Source organism: Wickerhamomyces ciferrii, contig 00252 (genome assembly GCF_000313485.1).
Source record: "Wickerhamomyces ciferrii WGS project CAIF00000000 data, strain NRRL Y-1031 F-60-10, contig 00252, whole genome shotgun sequence".
Classification (NCBI taxonomy): Eukaryota; Fungi; Ascomycota; class Saccharomycetes; order Phaffomycetales; family Wickerhamomycetaceae; genus Hansenula; species Hansenula ciferrii.
Genome location: NW_011887488.1, coordinates 34,350 through 54,653, shown reverse-complemented (window position 1 = coordinate 54,653; position 20,304 = coordinate 34,350). Strand labels below are relative to the sequence as shown.

Sequence of the window (20,304 nt, the reverse complement as noted above, 5' to 3'; positions counted from 1 at the left end):
CGTAATGTCTAGTATTAATTAATCATGTATATTGATAGATCTCTACCATGATATACCAATTGATGAGATTTAACAATATTTTTGTTCATCACAACCCCAAGGTGGTGCATAGTTGAATTTCTTCTTGTTTGTTTTACAATCATCAGCATTTTTAATTTTGCTGCAGTAGAAAGAACAAAGATTATTAGCATCATATTCACTGAAGTGATTTTTTTCACCCTTATACCATTCAACGCAAGCTTTAAGACTATGTTTATAACAATGATGACCTTTATTTTCATCGTAGCAAAATTTATCTGTTTTCTTTTTACCAGCAGCTACTACATCAGTATAATTATGAGGATATGATGGACCTTCAAAGTCTTCTGGAACAGCGTCTGTAATAGCAATTGGTGAAGCAATGATACCTGATAATAATAAGCCTTGGATTATAAGTGATGATAATTGCATGATTGTGTTGATTTTATCAAATCTGATTATGACTGATATAATTAGAGCACTGAGTAACGGAGATTGAAAGACAAACATCCATTTATATAGCGTTTTGAAGAAAAACATTTGCAATGAATAGGGGTATGAATAATGAAACTCACAGGGTCGATTAGCATATTCAATTGATTCTGGTGTCATTTGTTAATATGAATACGATCCTCCAGTATGATATAATGTAATCGGAAAGTCGGAAAGTATGGTATATCAATGTTTAATGCTGTAGATCAAGATCGAAGGACATTTGGTAATCAATTCAAAACTTCAATTATTAGTCGATTGAAGTAATCAGACTCTCTCATACGTGATCAATATTATTTCTGCAAGCAGTTGTCAGTAATTATCAATAAAGTGAACTAAATTTTGCTCTCGGGTTGATTTCTAACATTGATCAAGAAAATTCGCGCTTTCCGGTTTTCACACGTCGTTGATTTAAAATTTGAATCAACTCTGAAGAAATTTTACACAACTAATTACTCTGATCAAAATATTAAACTGCGTAAGTCCAGGAAATAATTATAGACGTGCTTTTTGTTTGTTGTTTGTACTCACGATACTCTTGGAAGTGTGTGGCTATTCCTTTATAGCAACTTATGATTTTTGAGAATGCTGCATCTCCTAACTAGTATGGTCAATTCCAGTTCGAAGTGGGAAGCACATATTCTGGGTACACAAACTAATCAGAAAAATTGTTGATTATTCAGTTACCTAAAAGTCCCGGATATGTTATCCTTCATTATCAACACTCATAATGATCATTTGATTTTATAAAAGTAGGTTTGATTAAGTTTACAAGTACTCTTTATAATATACAATTGATTGAAATTTTTTTGAATATATTCAGATTGTAGTCGTTATGGGTTTGAGTATATACAAATTCTTTATAGGAATCCAGTTATTAAACTGAATATTCAAATCTGCATGTTACATATAGTATATATAGCAAGATATAATATAATCTACTCGACTTTTTTATTAGTATATTGATATAGTATATTGATATAAATTGTTTAAAGCTAATCAAATATTTGCCAAATATATTAGTTAAGTTCTCTTGTATATATATCTTATTGCACTGAATACACCAAAATTAACAATCAAATGACATATCATCTTTACAAGTCCAATCTTTTGGCTCGTAATTATATAATTGCCTATTGAATCCACAATCCTCAGTATTTTTCATTTTGGTACACCAGAAACCACAAAAGTTAGCAGCTTTCTTTGGTCCCTTTTCTGGTGTATGTGATTTAATACATTTACTGCGGTTTCTCCCAGGACAAAAGCTTTTTTGATGATGACTAAAACATAATTTCTTGAATCCTTCAATGGAAACATCAGTTGAGTTGTCTGAAGGAATCATGGTTTCATTAGAATTGGAAGCAGCAGAGCTTTCAGCAGCACCAGAAGCAGCAACTGGTGAAGCAATAATACCAGAGAAGAATAATCCTGAAGCTAAGATTGATGATAATTTCATATTGTAATGATTATGATTGTAATTGTTTTAATTGTTTTGATACCGAGTATAATAAATTTCAAAGTATTCAAAGAAACAAGGAATAGCTTCCCTTTAAATACTTGAACAATGAAATCATAGTATATACCTGATTTACCCTCATACCGCCATGATCTACTATTGTCTAAGGCATATGTTTTAATGTCTTGTAATAAGATGTTCTGATATAATCGCAAACTCTTATTCAATAAGTTAGTTCACCAAAACCAAACTATTAATTATGGAAATCAGTTGATAAATTATTAACTTTAAACCCAAATAAATGTAGATCAATATGAACAATGTTTGAACTTTCTCCTTTTTATTACAATCATGCTCGATCATTCAGGCTCTTCTCTTATTTACAGGAAGACTCTCATCAAGTAAAGCTATGGTTCATGTCTTAACAACTGTGCTTATATCTTTCTAGCAGCTTGCGAAATATGATAACGTCAGAGATTTGTTCCAGTAAAAGATTCAAGAGCACTTTTTCATGAAGTCACAATTCAATATCAACAACTTACAAGGCGTCTCTAATCAACAAACAATCAAGGCTGGACCCTGGACCCTGGTGCACTAAGATCACTGAAAATCATGAGCTTCATGGACCGATTTGGTAATCGGAATTCCTTAACCACCTGCTTGCAACTTCAGTGTATGCCAAATAAAACCAAACAATATTGGAAGATCTTGTTAAGAAACCCTAAGGGATTTTCATTAATTTCCCGTATAGTTAAGCTACGACTTTTGATGCCATAACTTCTCATCAACCTCAATGGTTTAGAAGTAAGAGACTATCACAATCAGAAAAGATATCGCATTGTACTAGTCAAGTGCTCAAATGATTTTATAAAAGTAGGTTTGATCAAGCTTACAAGTCTTCTTTACGAATATACAATTGATTGAAGATTTTTTTGAATAGATACTCAGTAAAGTAATTCAATTAAACTAGACGTTCGATCAATCAGGATCATATGTACGAGGTTAATCAAGCTTATAAACATTCAAATATGTTTCATATATTATATAGTACTCTGCTAGCTGGATATTAAAATTTGTAAACTTTTCAACAATAAATTTGCCCATCACACGCCCAATTTGGATGATACTTAGCTCTGTATTTGCCTTCTTTACAATCTTTAGGTGTTTTAACTTTACCACAATAAAACTTGCACATCTGAACAGCCCAGTTATTATCATCTTTTTTTTGTTTGTCATAAAGAGAACCTAAATAATGTTTAACACAATTTTTGACATTCTTTTTAGCGTAATTGCTAGTTGGACACTCGCTACTGTTAGCATCAAAACAAAGCTTTATAGCTGGCTGACGGCCTTCAATTGTAAGAGTATCATTAAAATAATCAGGGCTAGCAATAGGTGAGGCAATGATTCCTGAAATGATTCCTGAAAGAAGCAAACCTTGAAGGAAAATTGATGATACTTTCATATAGTGATGTTGACTATTCAATGAGGTGATTGAAATGATAATTCTGATGAAAATCGAATGATAACCCATGCAGAGCTTTTGAGTAAGAATAAGAAATAGTTGTCTCTTATATAGTCACCAAGTATTTTGTATCAAGGTTCGACGTCGTAAATTATCAAACCCTTGTTATCTAACGCAATTATTTGAGGTGTATGCACTCGTATATCAGTTCTGATATAATCGGAAACCTTTGCAGTACATTGTAAATCAATAGTGAAATGGAAAAAAAGCCAAAACATCAATCTAAGCTGAAGGAGTTATTAAACCCTGAGTTCCAACCCTCACCATGTGGTATGCTTGATGTAGCCCTATCTCAGAATCCTTCATTGTTTCATTAATCGTTGCCTTCAAAAGTCGAAAGCTGTTGAAAACTCAAGAATTAATTTGATAGAATTCGCGGGCTCAAGTATAGTTATTTTACTTCTACACCAAAATCATTATAGATGTACTGAACAATATATTTCAAAATCTGAATGCATATATTTCACAAAATAACCAGATACTAAACAACTCCAATAAACTACAAGACCATTAACAATATTGTATATCATCACAAGCCCATTTTGGATGGTAATTAGCTTTATATTTGCTTTGTTTACATTGAGTAGCTGATCTAATTTTGCTGCAATAAAATCTGCAAAGCCTAGTGGCTTCTTCAACACCAGATTTTTCTCCTTTATAGTTAACAGCCCGAATTTCGACACATTTTTTGACACTACCTTGACAAACATTTTTCTTAGAGTTAGCATTAAAACAAAGGTTTCCTACACCTCCAGCTTCAATGTTAAATGAATCAGTGGAATTATCTGACGACAATAACGTAGAGTTTTCAGCATTAATCAAACTTTCTGTAGCATCTGGAAAAGCAGTTGGTAAAGCAATAACACTTAATGATAATAAACCTTGAACGATAATGGCTGATAACTTCATATTGAATTAGTAGTTAATTTGATGTTGATTGGGAACACTTCAAACGGTTTGATACTAGTGATTACCTATAACGCCAAATTTTATCTTAATAATGAATAGAAGGTTTCATGCTCTATTTATATTTGAACCTTTTGAGATTTCATTTCATTTTAAATCCTGATGTAATCGGATTACCTTATTAATGCAGGGTACATCAATATACGAGCTATAGTACTATAGTACCTTGAAAGCTGTTTCTTGTAACTTGTGATACCTCAGACATCCGATTAGTTTTGATTTAATAATTGGGTTACTTCATAGAAATGTGACAAATGCTTGGACATGGTTTCATCTCCCAGTTGTATAGAGCTGCCTGATATAATTGTGTGGTGGTGATACCGTTGGATATTACAATGATAATTCATATGAAGTAAAACGAATATTCTGAACTTCGAAGTCTTTTAAATAAGTTAGCTAAAAACCATTTAATTATTCAAGATTATGATCCGTATATTCGATCTTTATTATATATATTATAGACGTTAGACCTTTATGGCTGGAACAGCTGGAACACATCGAGCAGTAAACTCATAATATTCAGCAATATTTTTGATCATCGCAAGCCCAAGTTGGGTGAAAATTAGCTTTAACTTTGCTTTGTTTACATTGAGTAGGATTTTTAATTTCACTGCAATAAAACTTACAAAACTTGGTAGTATACTCAACTAAGCCTTTATCATTACGACCACCAAGACGAAAAAAGCGACAGTTTTGGACGTTACCAGAGCATATATCACTCTTGTTAGCGTCAAAACAAAGCTTTGTAGCTTGTGATGCACCTTCAATTGTAGGATTATCATTGAAACTATTAGAATCAGCAACTGGTGAAGCCATTATGCCTGATAACAGTAAACCTTGAATGAAAATTGATGATAACTTCATGTTGATGTTGATAATCCTCTAAATTTTGATTCACTGATCTGATTTAGCTGATACTGAAGATGACAATTGAATGATAAACCAATGATTTAGGATAACATTAAGGAGCAGCCCCTTCTTATATAGTGCTAATAAGGCGTATTTGAGTAATCGTGTATTATCAAACATCATTCCTAATTGATTATAATTTGATATGGTAATCGGAAAATTTCGCAGGACATTGTAGATCAATACTAGTACTAGTCTAAATCAACCAGTAAGTTGATCCAATAATGGGTACTTGACCACGATCTCAAATCAATTACTTTCAGACCCAAATTAACCAATGGTTCCGTTAATTGTTGAATTGCTTGAAAGTTGAAAGATTTGATAGAATTCGCGGGTTCATGAGGAATATATAGAATTTTACACCATCATTGTAAATTTACTGAACATATGTTCATGTTTTGAATCCTATTTCACAACTTGACCATATGATACACGCGAAGTGTAGCTGATATGAGGGATTAAAAGATGCAATAAAGAGCAAGACCATTAATAGCAATATTGTTGTTTGATGCTTGATCTTCTCAAAATGATAAAATTTTGTTGTCTTTTTATATAGCTTTCAAATTATTGTGATTTCGACTCAATCATATATATAATCACAAATATATCGTTCATCGTTTCCTTATATGCATGCGTGGTACATCCATACAAAAAACAAAATTTGATTAAACATCGAAGATGCATACATGGTGAATCATGAATCCTTAGAGAGCGGATTATTTTTGATTTGATAATCGAATTATCTTATATTTCTTAATGAAGAACACTTTTCTCTAAGATTCTGTGTCATATCTTGTATTGAATAAGCTGTTAATTAATCAATATCTAAGTAGAAGTGGAGCTTCTCTACATGAGTGGTTAGAAATCTATCTATTCACTAAAATAATTTTATTATATCAATTTATGTGGAAATTCAACAGGTCAAGAAATCATAAAAGATCTGGACATTGATTGATATTATTGGTCATCGGAACAAAGCAAAATTATCTAACAATAGTTTGCTTTACCACAAGCAAAATCTGGATGATAATCAAATTTCTTCTTGTTAGTTCTGCAATCATCAATATTTTTAACTTTGCTGCACCAAAATTTACAATAATTGTAAGCATTCTCAGGTATACCATGTCCAGGGCGAATACTTGCATTCAATTTTGAGACACATTTTTCATAATTATTACCATAACAGAAAACACTCTTGTTAGCATCAAAACAAAGCTTTGTACCTGGTGAACCACCTTCAACTGCAACAGTATCATTGGAATTTTTAGAATCAGCAATTGGTGAAGCCATAATACCTGATAATAGCAGACCTTGAACGAAAACTGACGACAATTTCATCTTTATGTTGATAAATCTGTTGAATATTCACTGATCTGATTTATTTGAGACTGGGTGATGATTGATTGATAAACCAGAAATTTATGGTGAAGTATCAGGAAACCTTTGTCTCTTATATAATTATCAAGTATTTTTGAAGCGACAATAATTTTCAAAACGTAGTTCCTTCACCTAAGTTTTTGATGTGATATATCGATCATCCGTTATGATATAATCGGAAACTTTTGCAGCACATGGTTGATCAATAATAATCAATTTCATCCAACGGGTGAGCTCAAGGTTAGCAGATGTTTGATAATGATGTTCTCAAATGAAGGACATTCAAATCTAAATCAGCTTGTCTGGTCCTTGAATATAAGCAAATTCCAATGACAAAAAACATTGATCAAAAACTCTATAGCCTCTGTAGCCCCTGTAGGATAACAACCTTAGATTTTTAATGCCTTCTTTGAATCATGGAATGCACACACACAAGAGCTGTATCTCATAGTATGTCTGGACGTAATCATTGCCGGGAATCATTTATGGTTTCATTAATTGTAGCTACCATTGTGAAGAAACTAAAAAACTTTCAAAGATCTCGACTATGATCAAGTTTCAACTTCATAGAAAAATTTAATACTTGATATCATTCGCGGGTTCAGTATTAGGATACTTATTTCAATTATTTTACAATATCGAAATCATTTGAAGGTACTTGACATATATTTCACATCATGACTCTTATTTAATAGTTTACCTGATAATATACACGAAATGTAATTGAAACAATCGACGATGAACTGCAATAAAGTACAGGGCCATTATTTAACAATATTTTGCATCATCACAAGCAAAATCTGGATGATAATCTGCTTTATATTTGCATTGTTTGCATTGAGTAGGAGTTTTGATTTCACTGCACCAGAATTTACATGTTTGAGTGGCTTCTTTCTTATCCATACCAGTTCTGAGCTTATAAGCGGAAATACAATCATTCACATTATGATTACCCAAACAAAATGGGCTCTTATTAGCGTTAAAACAAAGTTTTGGTGCACCATTACCTTCAGCTTTGATGATATCACTAGTGGAGTTGTTGGATTCCAAAGAAGAATCTTCAGCAGAAATTGGTGAAGAGATAACACCAGCTAATAATAAACCTTCTAAGAAAATTGTGGATAGTTTCATTGTGATATTGATCTCGATGTTGTTTGGTTATTGATTCTTTGTAATTAGTTATTTTTCAAATATTATCTTTTCATTGAACCATTGACAAACACAGAGAGTGATTTTCTAAGATATTTATACTCACCCAATGCTAGATATTGAAATATACTGCAATCAGACTTTGATCATTCAACCTATTTCTTGTCATTAATTGTCGAATAATGGGATTCACCATTTGACCTTATATAATCGGAAATTCCGTCGATCAACAGAATTGGATTATTAGCAAGGATTTTAATTCTCGATAGAAATAATTTAAGTATCGATTTATTCCAAAAATTCATGATCATAAGTACTTGGGAGTTTGTACATGATTTCGATCATTACCGCTTCTGATAAGCATCTGGAAGATCCTATTCCCATGTCACATCGGACATAGTAGTATCTCATAAAATTTTACAAAATGTAATAATTAGTTGGCTAATTATAAAATAAATATTCCAAAATGTACATCGTATATTACATATTAAATACACTAAATTGTTTCTAATAAAATTACTTGATATGCACCAGGTAATTATATAGCTTATAAAAGTTTCTCAGCAGTATTGTGTTTTATCACAAGCAAAATTTGGATGGTAATTAAACTTCTTCTTATTAGTCTTACACTCATTAGGACTCTTAATTTTACTGCACCAGAAGTTACAAAAGTTTTCAACTGGCTTTTTACCGATGTCTGTTTGGGATCCATATACCTCATAACACTTTTTAGCATTCCCACCAACACAATATTCACTTTTATTAGCATCAAAACATAGTTTAGGACCTGCATTTGCTGGAAGAGCAATGATACCTGAAAATAATAGACCTTCAATTACTAATGTTGATAGTTTCATATTGATACTATATTAACGATCTGATGATTAAATTGGTTTAATGATAATGAACCTGACCTTCAATATTAGTAGTAAAAAAATTGAGTTAAGCGGATTTTGTCTGAAATTTATATTAATTCGATTCGAAGCATACGGGTATGAATTTTCAATCTTGCAGGAATTAGGATCTGCTGTTATGATTGAAGATTCTTTTTTGATGTGTAAACGATATCGTGTAATCTGACGTTCTGATATACATCGCAAACGTTAATTGATCCGCTTGAAAATCACTACCTTCATGAATCATGAAGATCCAAGATTTAACCGTCTGCACCTTTATGTACACATTACTGCGTATGATGTATGATGTGAAATCATGAATATTTCGATCCTCGAATCTCGAAGCATTGATGAACAACAACATAAAGTATACAGACCCGCTCCAATTTGAGGTTCAAACTTCATCATATGTACATATTATTGAGTATGTACCTGTGTACCCTCATTTTATTCAAGATATAAGATACTACAATCAATTGAAAAAAGATTCAACCTTTGTTATCTGACTGTGTATACTATACAAAAAGACCCTTAATTGTAGCTCTTTAAAAACACAACTCCCTAATACATGGTAAAATTTTGACCCTGACTCATCTTTCATTACCAGAGGGAACATACAAGACCTGTAATAAGTCATTTTTTTAACAATATTTAGCGTCTTTGTCACAGCTGAATTTTGGATGGAAATCAAATTTTTTCTTTAGACTTTTACATTCATCAACAGTTTTGATTTTGCTGCACCAGAAAGAACATTGACTTTTAGCATCTTTTGGACTGACACCAGGACGACTAAGAAAAGCATAGCAGGCTCTGTAGCTATTACCATGGCAGAAAACACTCTTATTGGCATCAAAGCAAAGTGGAAGTTTTTCACTCCCTGCCGCATTGATATCAGTAGAATTATCAGTGGAAGTAAAAGAGCTTTCTGTAACATCTGAAGAAGCAGCAATTGGAGAAGCAATGATACCTGATAATAAAAATCCTGAAGCTAAGATAGATGATAATTTCATATTGATGATTATTATTGAATTGTTCTAATTGTTTTGATACTTATATAGTATAAAATCTAATAAAATTTTGAAGTGTTCGAAAAACACGAGGAATAGTTACCCTTTAAATATATATAATTTTAGATTCTTGATGTACCATGCTATCTTCTTATAATTTCTTCTTTGTTGGATCTTCTATATCAAATTAAAGGATTGTACTGTCTTCCATATGATGTTCTGATATAATCGCAAAAGCTAGTATATTATTCACCAAAAAAGACTAAATCTGAAAATCAATTGGTAGAATATAAGGCGTCGATCAATATCAATAATGTTAGCTGACCCCTTTTCTTATTGCAATCATTTTCGATCTTTGGGCCTCTCTTGTTTGCACAATTCTCGATCAAAGCTTGGAATGTCATTAACAATCAGGAATATACTTTAAAGCACCTTTCGAAATATAATACCGCCTATGAATACTGAAAGATTTTGCACAAACTCTTAAACAAAGTCCCACAGGAATTAAAACATACTTTATCAGCGAACAATCAAAGCTGGAGCACAAAGATCACCGAATAGCATGAGCTTTGAGAGCCGATTTGATAATCGGATTTCCTCGTATAAGTAATGACTCTGGTCAGTTTTAATTAAATACTCTTTAGCAGTTGGTCCATGTGCACAACAGTATAGAACAGATAAACAGAACACCTTTTTGATCAATTCGACTTCAGCTGCTTTCCCTTTTATAAATTGTGTGAGAAAAAAAGTTAAGGAAATCTCCAATTTTGAATATTAATGATCCGGAATAACAAGGAGTTTTACGTAATCTCGGTGAAAAATCAAAAGGCCGAAATTACAAACTTTCAGCCCTTTGTATCTCTGAAATTTTATACTAAAATATATGGTTTTTAATTTTAAATAGTAATTAAATGATGTCAGGGTATATGATAGATATAATTATAAGCCGATTTGAAGGATCTAAATTTTTGAAATTTTTGCTTTTTAAGAGAAAGATCAACCTTAAAAACTTTATATTTACTTTAAAATTAAAGTATAGTAAAACAATCCAAAATTTTAATTTTTTTTACAATTATATTTCATTCTCTATTAATATACATTATTTTATTATAATTATATTATTATAAATTATATAATGATATTGTGTATGGATTAAAATCAATCAAAACTTTGCATTTAATTTTAGAGTGATGTCATGATTACATAAGAGATTAGTCAATAATATATACGGGTATATACGCACAAGACAATTTAAAAACCATTAAATCGCTATAGAATATAAAAATTAGCTAATTATAATCATAATGACCGGTAGATGAATGCTTTGTTTTACCAATCAGTAATATCCAAAGACGCAACATTTACAACAACTTCATGACCAATTCTTGAAATTTTAAAGTCGCATCAGCATCTTTAGAAGTGATTAATTTTTTATAGGTACTACCTTTATGATATATGAGTCCATGAATTTCATTTTTTTGGACCAAGAATGAGAACATAAATGAGAATAGAGCTTTTATAACCACACATTTATAAGTTATAAGCCGTAAGGCATCATGATATTATGATATATTATAAGAAGAATTACACTGTGATACTGTGGCTGACACACAACGACGATGAAGTTTGATTGGTCCTTATCTGTTCTTTGATAGCCCAGAGCTCGACTGTTAAACAATGAAAAACTGTTGTCTATTGTTGAGCCGTTCAGCTTTTGATCTGTGTGCGATTCTTCAGATGTAAAGAAGCTTATTTCATTTTATTTCATTTAATTTCAGAATATTTTGTCACATGACCGAAATCATTAATACACAATGAAGCTTTTTCAATCAGATTCATATGGATGCGCCGTATAGTTTGCAAATACAATAAATTACAGAAGGAAATGTGGCTTTTCATGGACACTAAGTTTATGTTTAGTGAACAATAAGGTCAAATGGACTATATATGGTATCTAGTTTCCGTTATAAATGTTTTGAGCATTTCTTGAGGTTGGTGATATTTGAATCGTGAAGATGTCGTTGAAGAATTCTAATTCAAAGGATTCTTCCTATATAGATGACTCCAAACAAAATGTCATTGTCAATACAAAGGACGAGAGCCAAGAGGTAAATGATTCTGATGACAGTAGTAAATATGCTAATAATATGGATCAAGAGTTAAAATTGCAGAAAGTTATGACTTCAAGACATTTATTCATGATTTCTATAGGTTCCGCAATTGGTATGGGATTATGGCTTGGTATTGGTTCTTCATTACATAAGACTGGTCCTGTTGGTGTATTCATCGGTTATTTAGTCACAGGTTCAGTAGCTTGGGTATTAAATATGTCCATTGGTGAAATTGCAACTTTATACCCTGTTTCTTCAGCATTCCCAAGATGGACTGCTCAATTTATTGATCCAAGTCTTGCAGTCACAGTTGGCTGGATGCATTGGTGGGGGAATATGATTGGTGTTTCAAATGAATTGGTTGGTATTGCAACTGTTTTGAAATTTTGGGCTCCTGATGTTAGTCCAGCTGTTTGGATTAGTATTGCTTTTGTTACTTTGATATTTATTCATGCTTTTGCAATTAAACTTTTTGCAGAAGTTGAAAGTTTAATGTCTGGTTTAAAATTCCTATGGGTCATTGTGGCAATTATAATTATGATTGTAATTAGTGCTGGAGGTGCACCAAAAGGTGATGCAATTGGGTTTCAATATTGGAAATCATCACCTTTTAATCATCATGGATTTAAAGGATTTTTGACAGTTTTACCTGCTTGTGTCTTTGCCCTGTCAGGTATTGAAATCATTGGATTAGTAGCTGCTGAATGTAAATCACCAAGAAAATCCGTTCCTAAAGCTGTTAAATCCATTTGGATTCGTATTGGTCTTTTCTATATTTTAGGATCCTTTGTGGTTACTATAGTATTAGATCCAAATAATCAACAATTATTAGGTGGTTCAGGTGTGAATGCATCACCATTTGTTATTGCAGCTCAAAATTCAGGATTATCAAAATTCTCAGATGCAATGAATGTAATTATTTTAATTTCAGTCTTCAGTTCTGCTAGTGCAACTTTTTATGGATGTCCAAGAATTTTATTAGGTCTAGTTCATTTGAAAATGGCACCTAAAGTTTTAGGAAAAGTTGATAGAAAAGGTAGACCTTGGGTTGGATATATTTTCACTGCTTTATTATCGGGTGGATTAGCTTATATTAATTTAAGTAATTCAGGTGCTACAGTTTTCGGATGGTTTTCAAATCTTTGTTCATTAGTTGCCTTGTTATTATGGAGTGTTATTTTCATTGTAAATATTAGATTAAGAAAAGCTTGGAAGATTCAAGGACATAGTTTGGATGAATTACCTTGGAAACATAGATTTTCACCTTATACAGCATGGTATGGATTATTTTGGTCAATTTTGATTGTTGTAATTGAATTTTATTTAGCAGTTTGGCCATGGAAAGATAAATCATCAGCTCGTAATTTTTTTGCAAATTTTGTGTCAATTGTTTTAATGTTCTTCATTTACTTGGTCTCTAAAATATTTTTTTTCAAAGGTCCATTATTAATCCCATTGGAAGAAATTGATCTGAAAAATGGTCAAGCTATTTATGATGAAGAGTATTTGGCCAATGAAGATGAAGATTTGGGTGTGTTTATAGGAGGGTTCTATGACTTGAAACAAGCAGTGTTGAAGTCACACGTTTGAGTTAGCTATGAAAACAGGTGGTCGATCAGGATCAATACTCAAACTTTTACTTAAATTAGTATTCAAAAATGTTTCATTTATTGCATTTATATTTAAAGATATAAGCTCGATTATTTCATGGCTGTAATATATTGACCAGTAAACTTGTATATGACTAACAATATGATTGTTCATCACAAGCCCATTTTGGATGATAATTGGCTTTGTATTTGCTTTGTTTACATTGAGTAGCTGATTTAATCTCACTGCAATAGAACTTACAAAACTTATTGGCAAAATCAACCACATTCTTTCCACCACCATTTGAAATTCTCCAGACACAATTTTTGATGCTACCATGACATTGATTATACTTATTGTTAGCACCAAAGCAAAATCTACCTCTGTCACCTGCTTCATCTATAATTGAATCATCTGGTAAGGATGTAGAGTTTCCAGCATCGATTGAACTTTTTGTAGTAGCAGACGAAGCAATTGGTGAGCCAATAACACTTAATGATAATAAACTTGAAACGATAATTGCTGATAATTTCATATTGGTGTAGATTGTCTTGCTGGTAGTCAATCACTGATCTAATTGATTTGATACTTTTGATGAGAATTGCACCCAAATGATTAAAAGCAGGATGAAGTATCTCTTATATAGCGTATCAGGTATTATCAAAGCAGCGTAAATTCTCAAGCATAGTTTCTAAATTATCTGATGTGTGATATGGATCTTCCAGTATGATATAATCGGAAACATTTGCAGCACGTTGTAGATCTCAAAGCTCATTGTAATTAGCCGATGAGTCAATTTAATAATGAGTATTTGAGAACGATCTCAAACCAGTTACTTTCAAGACCAAATAGTACCTTGTTTGATCCGTCAATAAAAGCAAATTCCCATGGTGAATAAAGTTGACCGTAATTTGTAAACCTTATATCACTTAGTACAATAAACACCCTAAAGGTTTGACACTTCAAGCAATTGAAGAATGAGCTGTACCACAAAGAATATTTTGATGCAACCATGAGTGTGATTGATCCATGGTTTTGTCAATTGTCTAATTGCATCAAAATCATTCTGTGTGTTGATTCTAACTTTCAACTTTCAACATTGGAATTAACGATTTATACTTTTGATCGAATTCGCGGGCTCAATATAGTTATTCTACATTTTACACTAAAACCAGGTAGATATTGTACTTGACTTTTGACTTATACTCCTTATATTATGAATCCTATAATTTGATATCCTAACCAGAATCACACACACGAATTAGTAGTTAAAATTCTGCACAAGACCATTAACAATATTTTTGATCATCACAAGCCCACTTTGGGTTATAATTGAACTTCTTCTTATTAGTTTTACAATCATTTGAGCTTTTGATAGAGCTACACCAGAACCCACAATAGCTCTTAGCATCTTTATCACTTATACCTTCTTTTTTTGTAGCAGTAATACATTTTGAGGCTGAAGAACCTTCACAAAGACCACTCCAAAACAAAGCTTACCACCACCTTCAGTCTTGAAGGTATCAGTGGAATTATTAGAGTCTATAACTAAACTTTCAGCGTCTGCAACGTCAGGGGAAGCAATTGGTGAAGCAATGACACTTGATAATAGTATACCTTGAACTAAAGTTGTGCCGAATCTCATGATGGTAATCTCTTGGTTGTTTTCTATGTTATTTTATTGATTTGATACGACTCAAGACATATCTATGAGAATAGCCATGATGGGTATAAGATTCTGTTTATATATATAAGTCTTCCAAATAATCTAAAATTGCTATATCCCAGAGCACGTACCTACTTTAAATCTCTATATCAGATTTCAATCCAGCCAAATGCGGTTGATCAATTTTGAAATTGATCTTCTACGACTGATCATATAATCGCAAATTGTGCATCATCAATAATAAACATGGAACTTGATATTGTGCACGTCTAAGGGCAATGAAACACTATGACTTAAAATGTTTAAGACCATACCCTGAAGCCAGCTACAATGGCTACTATTCTTTGAGATATGACTTGGAGTGTAATTAATGGAGTAGTATATATGGGACCAACCATACAGCACATACAGTTTGAGCGAGTAACATGGAGAAAGTTCAATCAATGATTTGTCATAGCTCTGAAATAACGATAACTTTAATTATACTACCATAATAGTCAAATAATCTATGTGTATATTGTAATCTATAGTATAAGCTGGTGTATCAAACTGAGTTATATACTTCTAGTGTAAATAGTTGAATTAGCAAGTTTTCTCTTAATAACTATCAAATAGTAACGACAGTTTATATGGCCTAATCATCAACAAATCAATGTAAACATGAATACATTTGATCTTTACAACCCCATTTAGGATGATAATTGAACTTCTTCTTGTTGGTTCTACAATCATCAAGAGTCTTGATCTTGCTGCACCAGAAATTACAGGCATTGGTAGCATCCTTAGGAGAATAATGATCCTTACCAGTTTCATAAGCTCTAGCACAAGCTTTGACACTCTTACCAGTACAATAACGACCTTGATTTTCATCAAAGCAAAGTTCATACTTTGCACCAAAACCTTGAGCAGAAATATCAGTGGAATTATCAGCATCTGGAGTAGTGACAACTGGTGAAGCAATGATACCACATAATAATAAACCTTGAACTAAGACTGATGATAATTTCATGATGAGAATGTTGATTGATTTGATTGATCTAGTTGATATAGTATTGATTAATATTCAAATGCCATCAAACAGCGAACATCGTTCTTTATATATAATTCACAAACAAACAAATTCACAAATATTTCACTCATATGCCACTTTATGAGTTACAACTCACTATCATGCTTCGATCTAAATTTTGGTGTTCGATCGTCTATGATATAATCGGATCTCAATTTAAACCTGAATCTGCTTCGACAGAGATGATAGAAAGGCTGTGCAAAATGCTTCAAATTCAATGGAAGTTATCAGTTATCAGGAACATAAGCATATGGACGTGATCTGAGTTCTTAACCTTTTCAGTTGTGACATTATTTTATTGTTTTATAATGAATCAAATATTTGTTTATGTTCCGTGCTTAATATGAGATGATAACCTGTACATATGTTTGTTGAAGCTCTGCTACCTTAGTTTTCTATGACAGTATAAGCAGCTAATCTAAAAACCAGATTGATTTACCTTCCATCTTTTGGTTAAGTCAAGAATCCAGCGTTATAACTTATGAGTTGTAACTTTTTGAGTAAAATTTTAGTCAATTTGGTTTTAAAATTTTGAATATCTCAAATTTCGCAAATTGCGCTCTGACCCGATTTGGTAATCGGAGTTTCTCGTAAAAATCAAGTCAATCCGCTTTGTATACGGTTGTAGTAAATCACATCCTTGTATTGGAAAACTAGTTGAAAGAAAGGTATATTGAATTCGTTAGCCGTTAATTATCAGTTCCTACGAGAGTAGAATATACTTTACAAATGAGGTGTATCATATATTAATTTAATATTTGTAGCATTGTAGCATGTCATCACTATATGCTCAACTATATTAGAGCCCTCAATTACAGGTTTAATACACATTTAAACTAGAATATTCATTATAGTTAATTAAAACAAATGATATACATAAGGTGATATGTCCTATCTAGTATTCCTTTAAACACACTCAACAATTGAATTTTGCATCTTTACAAGACCAATCTGGTTCGTAATTAAATTTTATCTTATTGAATCCACAATCCTCAGTCTTTTTCATTTTGGTACACCAGAAACCACAATAGCTAGGAGCTTTATTAGGACCAACAGCTGGCATGGAACTATAGTATTTTCTACATTTGCTCTCATTTCCTCCGTGACAAAAAATCTTTTGATTAGCATGGAAACAAAATTTAGATCCTTCTATGGAAACTTCAGTTGAGTTATCTGATTGAAAGTTGGTTTCATTAAAAGCAACTGAGATTTCAGTAGCACTTGGAGCAGCAATTGGTGAAGCAGTGATACCTGATAAGAATAATGCAGAAGCTGCTAAGACTGATGATAATTTCATATTGATTAAGATTATGATTGAAGTAATTGATTTGATACCGATTAGTATAAACTTCAAAGCTGTATTAAAAAAACGAGGACGATTGCTCTTTAAATAATAAATTTATAAATTCAATGTATAATATAGCTGATCTACCACTATATTAAAGACTTCTCAGCATTTCCTATTGTGAATGTTCTAAGTAAAATTTAAGACCTTTTAATGTCTTCCAATACGGCACACTGATATAATCGCACAATTTTGCCCATCAATTTCCAATATTAGACTAATTCTGAAGGTCAGTTGATGGAGTCTCAGGTTGTAGTTGCATGGTTGAATGTAGATCAAGACCATCAAAGTTTGAATATTCTTCTTGCACTAATGATGTTCCTTGTACTTCTCAATTATATATCATTATATGTTATATATAATTCCAATAACTTAGCCACTAATATCACCAGTTTGAAGTTAATGAAATCAACAGATCTCCTAGTACCATCACCTTTAAGTTAATTAATTATCATGAGTAACTGTTTTGAGTTGCTGAATATAAAAATTGTCAGATTAGCTTTTGCAAATTCCGCTTCGACCCGATTTGGTAATCGGATTCTCTCGTAAATATTACGCTTAGTCAATCAGCTGCTTCGATTATGGTTGCAGTAAGTCTTATAGTATAGAAACAACTTATAAGGTATATAACCAGTGGAGTATACTTATTTAACTTACTTATTAGGCACTGATTTATCAGCTTTGTGTCTACAGTATACAAAAACCAGACTTGACAATTGAGATGTATATACCCCATATTGATCATGCCCCTTTAAAATATTTTGATAATTAGTATAGCGTGTTACCGATATATCAATATGATACAATATTGGATATATGATATTTAGTTGATATTCTGAAGAGCCAGTAAATATTTGATTAAGTAGCAGGTAGCCGGTTTCCCTGAATATAAAGAGCTTTGAGCTGTATTATTGCACCAGATTGATCTGTTAATTACATTGAAATCCAATTTCGAGATATTTTGAAGCTGCTATCTGCTAATTAGTTTCATAATTTGTATCATGAGATCATTACTAGCTAAATATCTTAATTAAAGTTCTGAATTGCGGGTTTGATATACATTAATTAAATTACTCAAAGATTAAAAGTTATATGGTAATATGTATTGACTGATAGTTCATATAGTATCTCTCTAAATACACTCAACAATCGTATCTTGCCTCTTTACAAGACCAATCTGGATGATAGTTGTATTTCAGCTTATTAAATCCACAATCATCAATCTTTTCAAATTTGTTACACCAGAAACCACAAGTGTTAGGAGCTGTTCTTTCGGAAACTGAACGGTGTTTGACACATTTTTTATAGGTTCCACCGTAACACATAAGATTTTTAGTTCCTTGGATACAAACGGTTGCTCCTTCCATCGAAATATCAGTTGAGTTACCAGAAGGAGAAATTGTTTCATTGTAATTAGAAGCAGCTGAGCTTTCAGTAGCACTTGGAACAGCAATTGGTGAAGCCATGATACCTGTGAATAATAATGCAGAAGCTGCTAAGACTGATATTGATAATTTCATATTGATTATGATTATGATTATGATTATGATTATGATTATGATTATGATTATGATTATGATTATGATTAAACAGCTAATTGATTTGATACGGCCGATCGGTATAGATTTCAAAGTATTCAAAAAAAAGAGGACATTTGCTCTTTAAATAATATTAAAATCAAACTATATAGCTGATCTACCACTATATACCATATATAATATGTTCGAAATAAAATTCAAGGCATTTTAATGTCTTCCAATACGCGATATACACTGATATAATCGCAAAACTTTGCCCATGAGCTTTCAAAATTAGACTAATTATGAAGATCAGTAGATGAAATAGTCTAAATTGGTGTATGTAGATCAAGGTTGGTCAATAGTACTTCAACACACTTCTTGTTCTAATAATGTTCAATCTGTGTGTTTTTCTTTATATTTGCAAATGAATCGATAGATTAGGAGTTTTATCATGACGCTAATTAGAATGGTACATAGCGTCTCAGATTTCAAGAGCTAACAGTGAGCTCAGATTTATATTACAACTTTCCTACATCAAGAGTGGGAAATGATATATATTAAATGAAATCTTATCTAATATCCCTTTAAATACACTCAGCAATCGAATTTTGCATCTTTACAAGACCATTTTGGATTGTAATTAAATTTCTCCTTATTAAATCCACAATCTTCAATCTTGTTCATTTTGGTACACCAGAAACCACAAAAGCTAGGAACTGTTTTATCAAAAGATCCATTGCGCTCTTTGACACATTTTTTAAAGGTCCCACCTAGACACCTAGAGCTTTGAGTTTCATGGAAACAAAAGCTCTCTCCTTCCATAGAAATATCAGTAGAGCTATCTGATTGAAAATTGGTTTCATTGGAAGCAACTGAGCTTTTGGTAGCACCAGGAACAGAAATTGGTGAAGCCATGATATCCAAGAATAATAATGCTGAAGATGCTAAGACTGATGTTAATTTCATTTTAATTATTATGATTGTAATAGAGCTAATTGATTGGTTCTACCGAGTATATAAGCTTGAAAGTTTCCAAAGAAACGGGGAATAGTTTCCCTTTAAATACTAATAATTAAATTGAAGTATATCTGATCTACGGTTGTAATAACATACTTCTCAATTTCTCACCAAAAGCAGGCTAGTAATGAAATTCAATTGATTAAATCTTAAGTTGAAGGTGAACATTGAACAAGGTCAATAAACTTTAA

General features: G+C 31.9%; 14 protein-coding genes across 14 annotated transcripts; 1 reads left to right on the top strand and 13 right to left on the bottom strand.

Moving 5' to 3' along the window:
- Positions 1–69: 69 nt before the first annotated feature.
- On the bottom strand, positions 70–450 carry BN7_6136 (uncharacterized protein; the record flags this gene model as incomplete). The annotated part of the gene is made up of 1 exon (XM_011273324.1): positions 70–450. The coding sequence occupies one exon, from the start codon at positions 448–450 to the stop codon at positions 70–72; it is 381 nt and encodes a 126-aa protein (XP_011271626.1).
- A 1,129-nt stretch (positions 451–1,579) lies between these two features.
- On the bottom strand, positions 1,580–1,966 carry BN7_6135 (uncharacterized protein; the record flags this gene model as incomplete). Its single annotated transcript, XM_011273323.1, has 1 exon — positions 1,580–1,966. One exon carries the CDS (start codon positions 1,964–1,966, stop codon positions 1,580–1,582), a length of 387 nt encoding a protein of 128 aa, XP_011271625.1.
- Positions 1,967–4,001: 2,035 nt separating this feature from the next.
- Positions 4,002–5,321, bottom strand: BN7_6134 (uncharacterized protein; the record flags this gene model as incomplete). The annotated part of the gene is made up of 2 exons (XM_011273322.1): positions 4,002–4,387; positions 5,162–5,321. The coding sequence occupies 2 exons, from the start codon at positions 5,319–5,321 to the stop codon at positions 4,002–4,004; spliced, it is 546 nt and encodes a 181-aa protein (XP_011271624.1).
- Positions 5,322–6,353: 1,032 nt separating this feature from the next.
- Positions 6,354–6,704, bottom strand: BN7_6133 (uncharacterized protein; the record flags this gene model as incomplete). The annotated part of the gene is made up of 1 exon (XM_011273321.1): positions 6,354–6,704. One exon carries the CDS (start codon positions 6,702–6,704, stop codon positions 6,354–6,356), a length of 351 nt encoding a protein of 116 aa, XP_011271623.1.
- Positions 6,705–7,511: 807 nt separating this feature from the next.
- Positions 7,512–7,874, bottom strand: BN7_6132 (uncharacterized protein; the record flags this gene model as incomplete). The annotated part of the gene is made up of 1 exon (XM_011273320.1): positions 7,512–7,874. The coding sequence occupies one exon, from the start codon at positions 7,872–7,874 to the stop codon at positions 7,512–7,514; it is 363 nt and encodes a 120-aa protein (XP_011271622.1).
- A 578-nt stretch (positions 7,875–8,452) lies between these two features.
- On the bottom strand, positions 8,453–8,749 carry BN7_6131 (uncharacterized protein; the record flags this gene model as incomplete). Its single annotated transcript, XM_011273319.1, has 1 exon — positions 8,453–8,749. The coding sequence occupies one exon, from the start codon at positions 8,747–8,749 to the stop codon at positions 8,453–8,455; it is 297 nt and encodes a 98-aa protein (XP_011271621.1).
- Positions 8,750–9,429: 680 nt separating this feature from the next.
- On the bottom strand, positions 9,430–9,798 carry BN7_6130 (uncharacterized protein; the record flags this gene model as incomplete). Its single annotated transcript, XM_011273318.1, has 1 exon — positions 9,430–9,798. One exon carries the CDS (start codon positions 9,796–9,798, stop codon positions 9,430–9,432), a length of 369 nt encoding a protein of 122 aa, XP_011271620.1.
- A 2,012-nt stretch (positions 9,799–11,810) lies between these two features.
- On the top strand, positions 11,811–13,496 carry AGP9 (General amino acid permease; the record flags this gene model as incomplete). Its single annotated transcript, XM_011273317.1, has 1 exon — positions 11,811–13,496. One exon carries the CDS (start codon positions 11,811–11,813, stop codon positions 13,494–13,496), a length of 1,686 nt encoding a protein of 561 aa, XP_011271619.1.
- Positions 13,497–13,650: 154 nt separating this feature from the next.
- Positions 13,651–14,031, bottom strand: BN7_6128 (uncharacterized protein; the record flags this gene model as incomplete). Its single annotated transcript, XM_011273316.1, has 1 exon — positions 13,651–14,031. One exon carries the CDS (start codon positions 14,029–14,031, stop codon positions 13,651–13,653), a length of 381 nt encoding a protein of 126 aa, XP_011271618.1.
- An 885-nt stretch (positions 14,032–14,916) lies between these two features.
- On the bottom strand, positions 14,917–15,141 carry BN7_6127 (uncharacterized protein; the record flags this gene model as incomplete). The annotated part of the gene is made up of 1 exon (XM_011273315.1): positions 14,917–15,141. One exon carries the CDS (start codon positions 15,139–15,141, stop codon positions 14,917–14,919), a length of 225 nt encoding a protein of 74 aa, XP_011271617.1.
- A 670-nt stretch (positions 15,142–15,811) lies between these two features.
- BN7_6126 (uncharacterized protein) lies at positions 15,812–16,171 on the bottom strand (the record flags this gene model as incomplete). The annotated part of the gene is made up of 1 exon (XM_011273314.1): positions 15,812–16,171. One exon carries the CDS (start codon positions 16,169–16,171, stop codon positions 15,812–15,814), a length of 360 nt encoding a protein of 119 aa, XP_011271616.1.
- A 976-nt stretch (positions 16,172–17,147) lies between these two features.
- Positions 17,148–17,528, bottom strand: BN7_6125 (uncharacterized protein; the record flags this gene model as incomplete). The annotated part of the gene is made up of 1 exon (XM_011273313.1): positions 17,148–17,528. One exon carries the CDS (start codon positions 17,526–17,528, stop codon positions 17,148–17,150), a length of 381 nt encoding a protein of 126 aa, XP_011271615.1.
- Positions 17,529–18,718: 1,190 nt separating this feature from the next.
- Positions 18,719–19,096, bottom strand: BN7_6124 (uncharacterized protein; the record flags this gene model as incomplete). The annotated part of the gene is made up of 1 exon (XM_011273312.1): positions 18,719–19,096. One exon carries the CDS (start codon positions 19,094–19,096, stop codon positions 18,719–18,721), a length of 378 nt encoding a protein of 125 aa, XP_011271614.1.
- A 594-nt stretch (positions 19,097–19,690) lies between these two features.
- Positions 19,691–20,062, bottom strand: BN7_6123 (uncharacterized protein; the record flags this gene model as incomplete). Its single annotated transcript, XM_011273311.1, has 1 exon — positions 19,691–20,062. One exon carries the CDS (start codon positions 20,060–20,062, stop codon positions 19,691–19,693), a length of 372 nt encoding a protein of 123 aa, XP_011271613.1.
- Between the last annotated feature and the right edge of the window lie 242 nt (positions 20,063–20,304).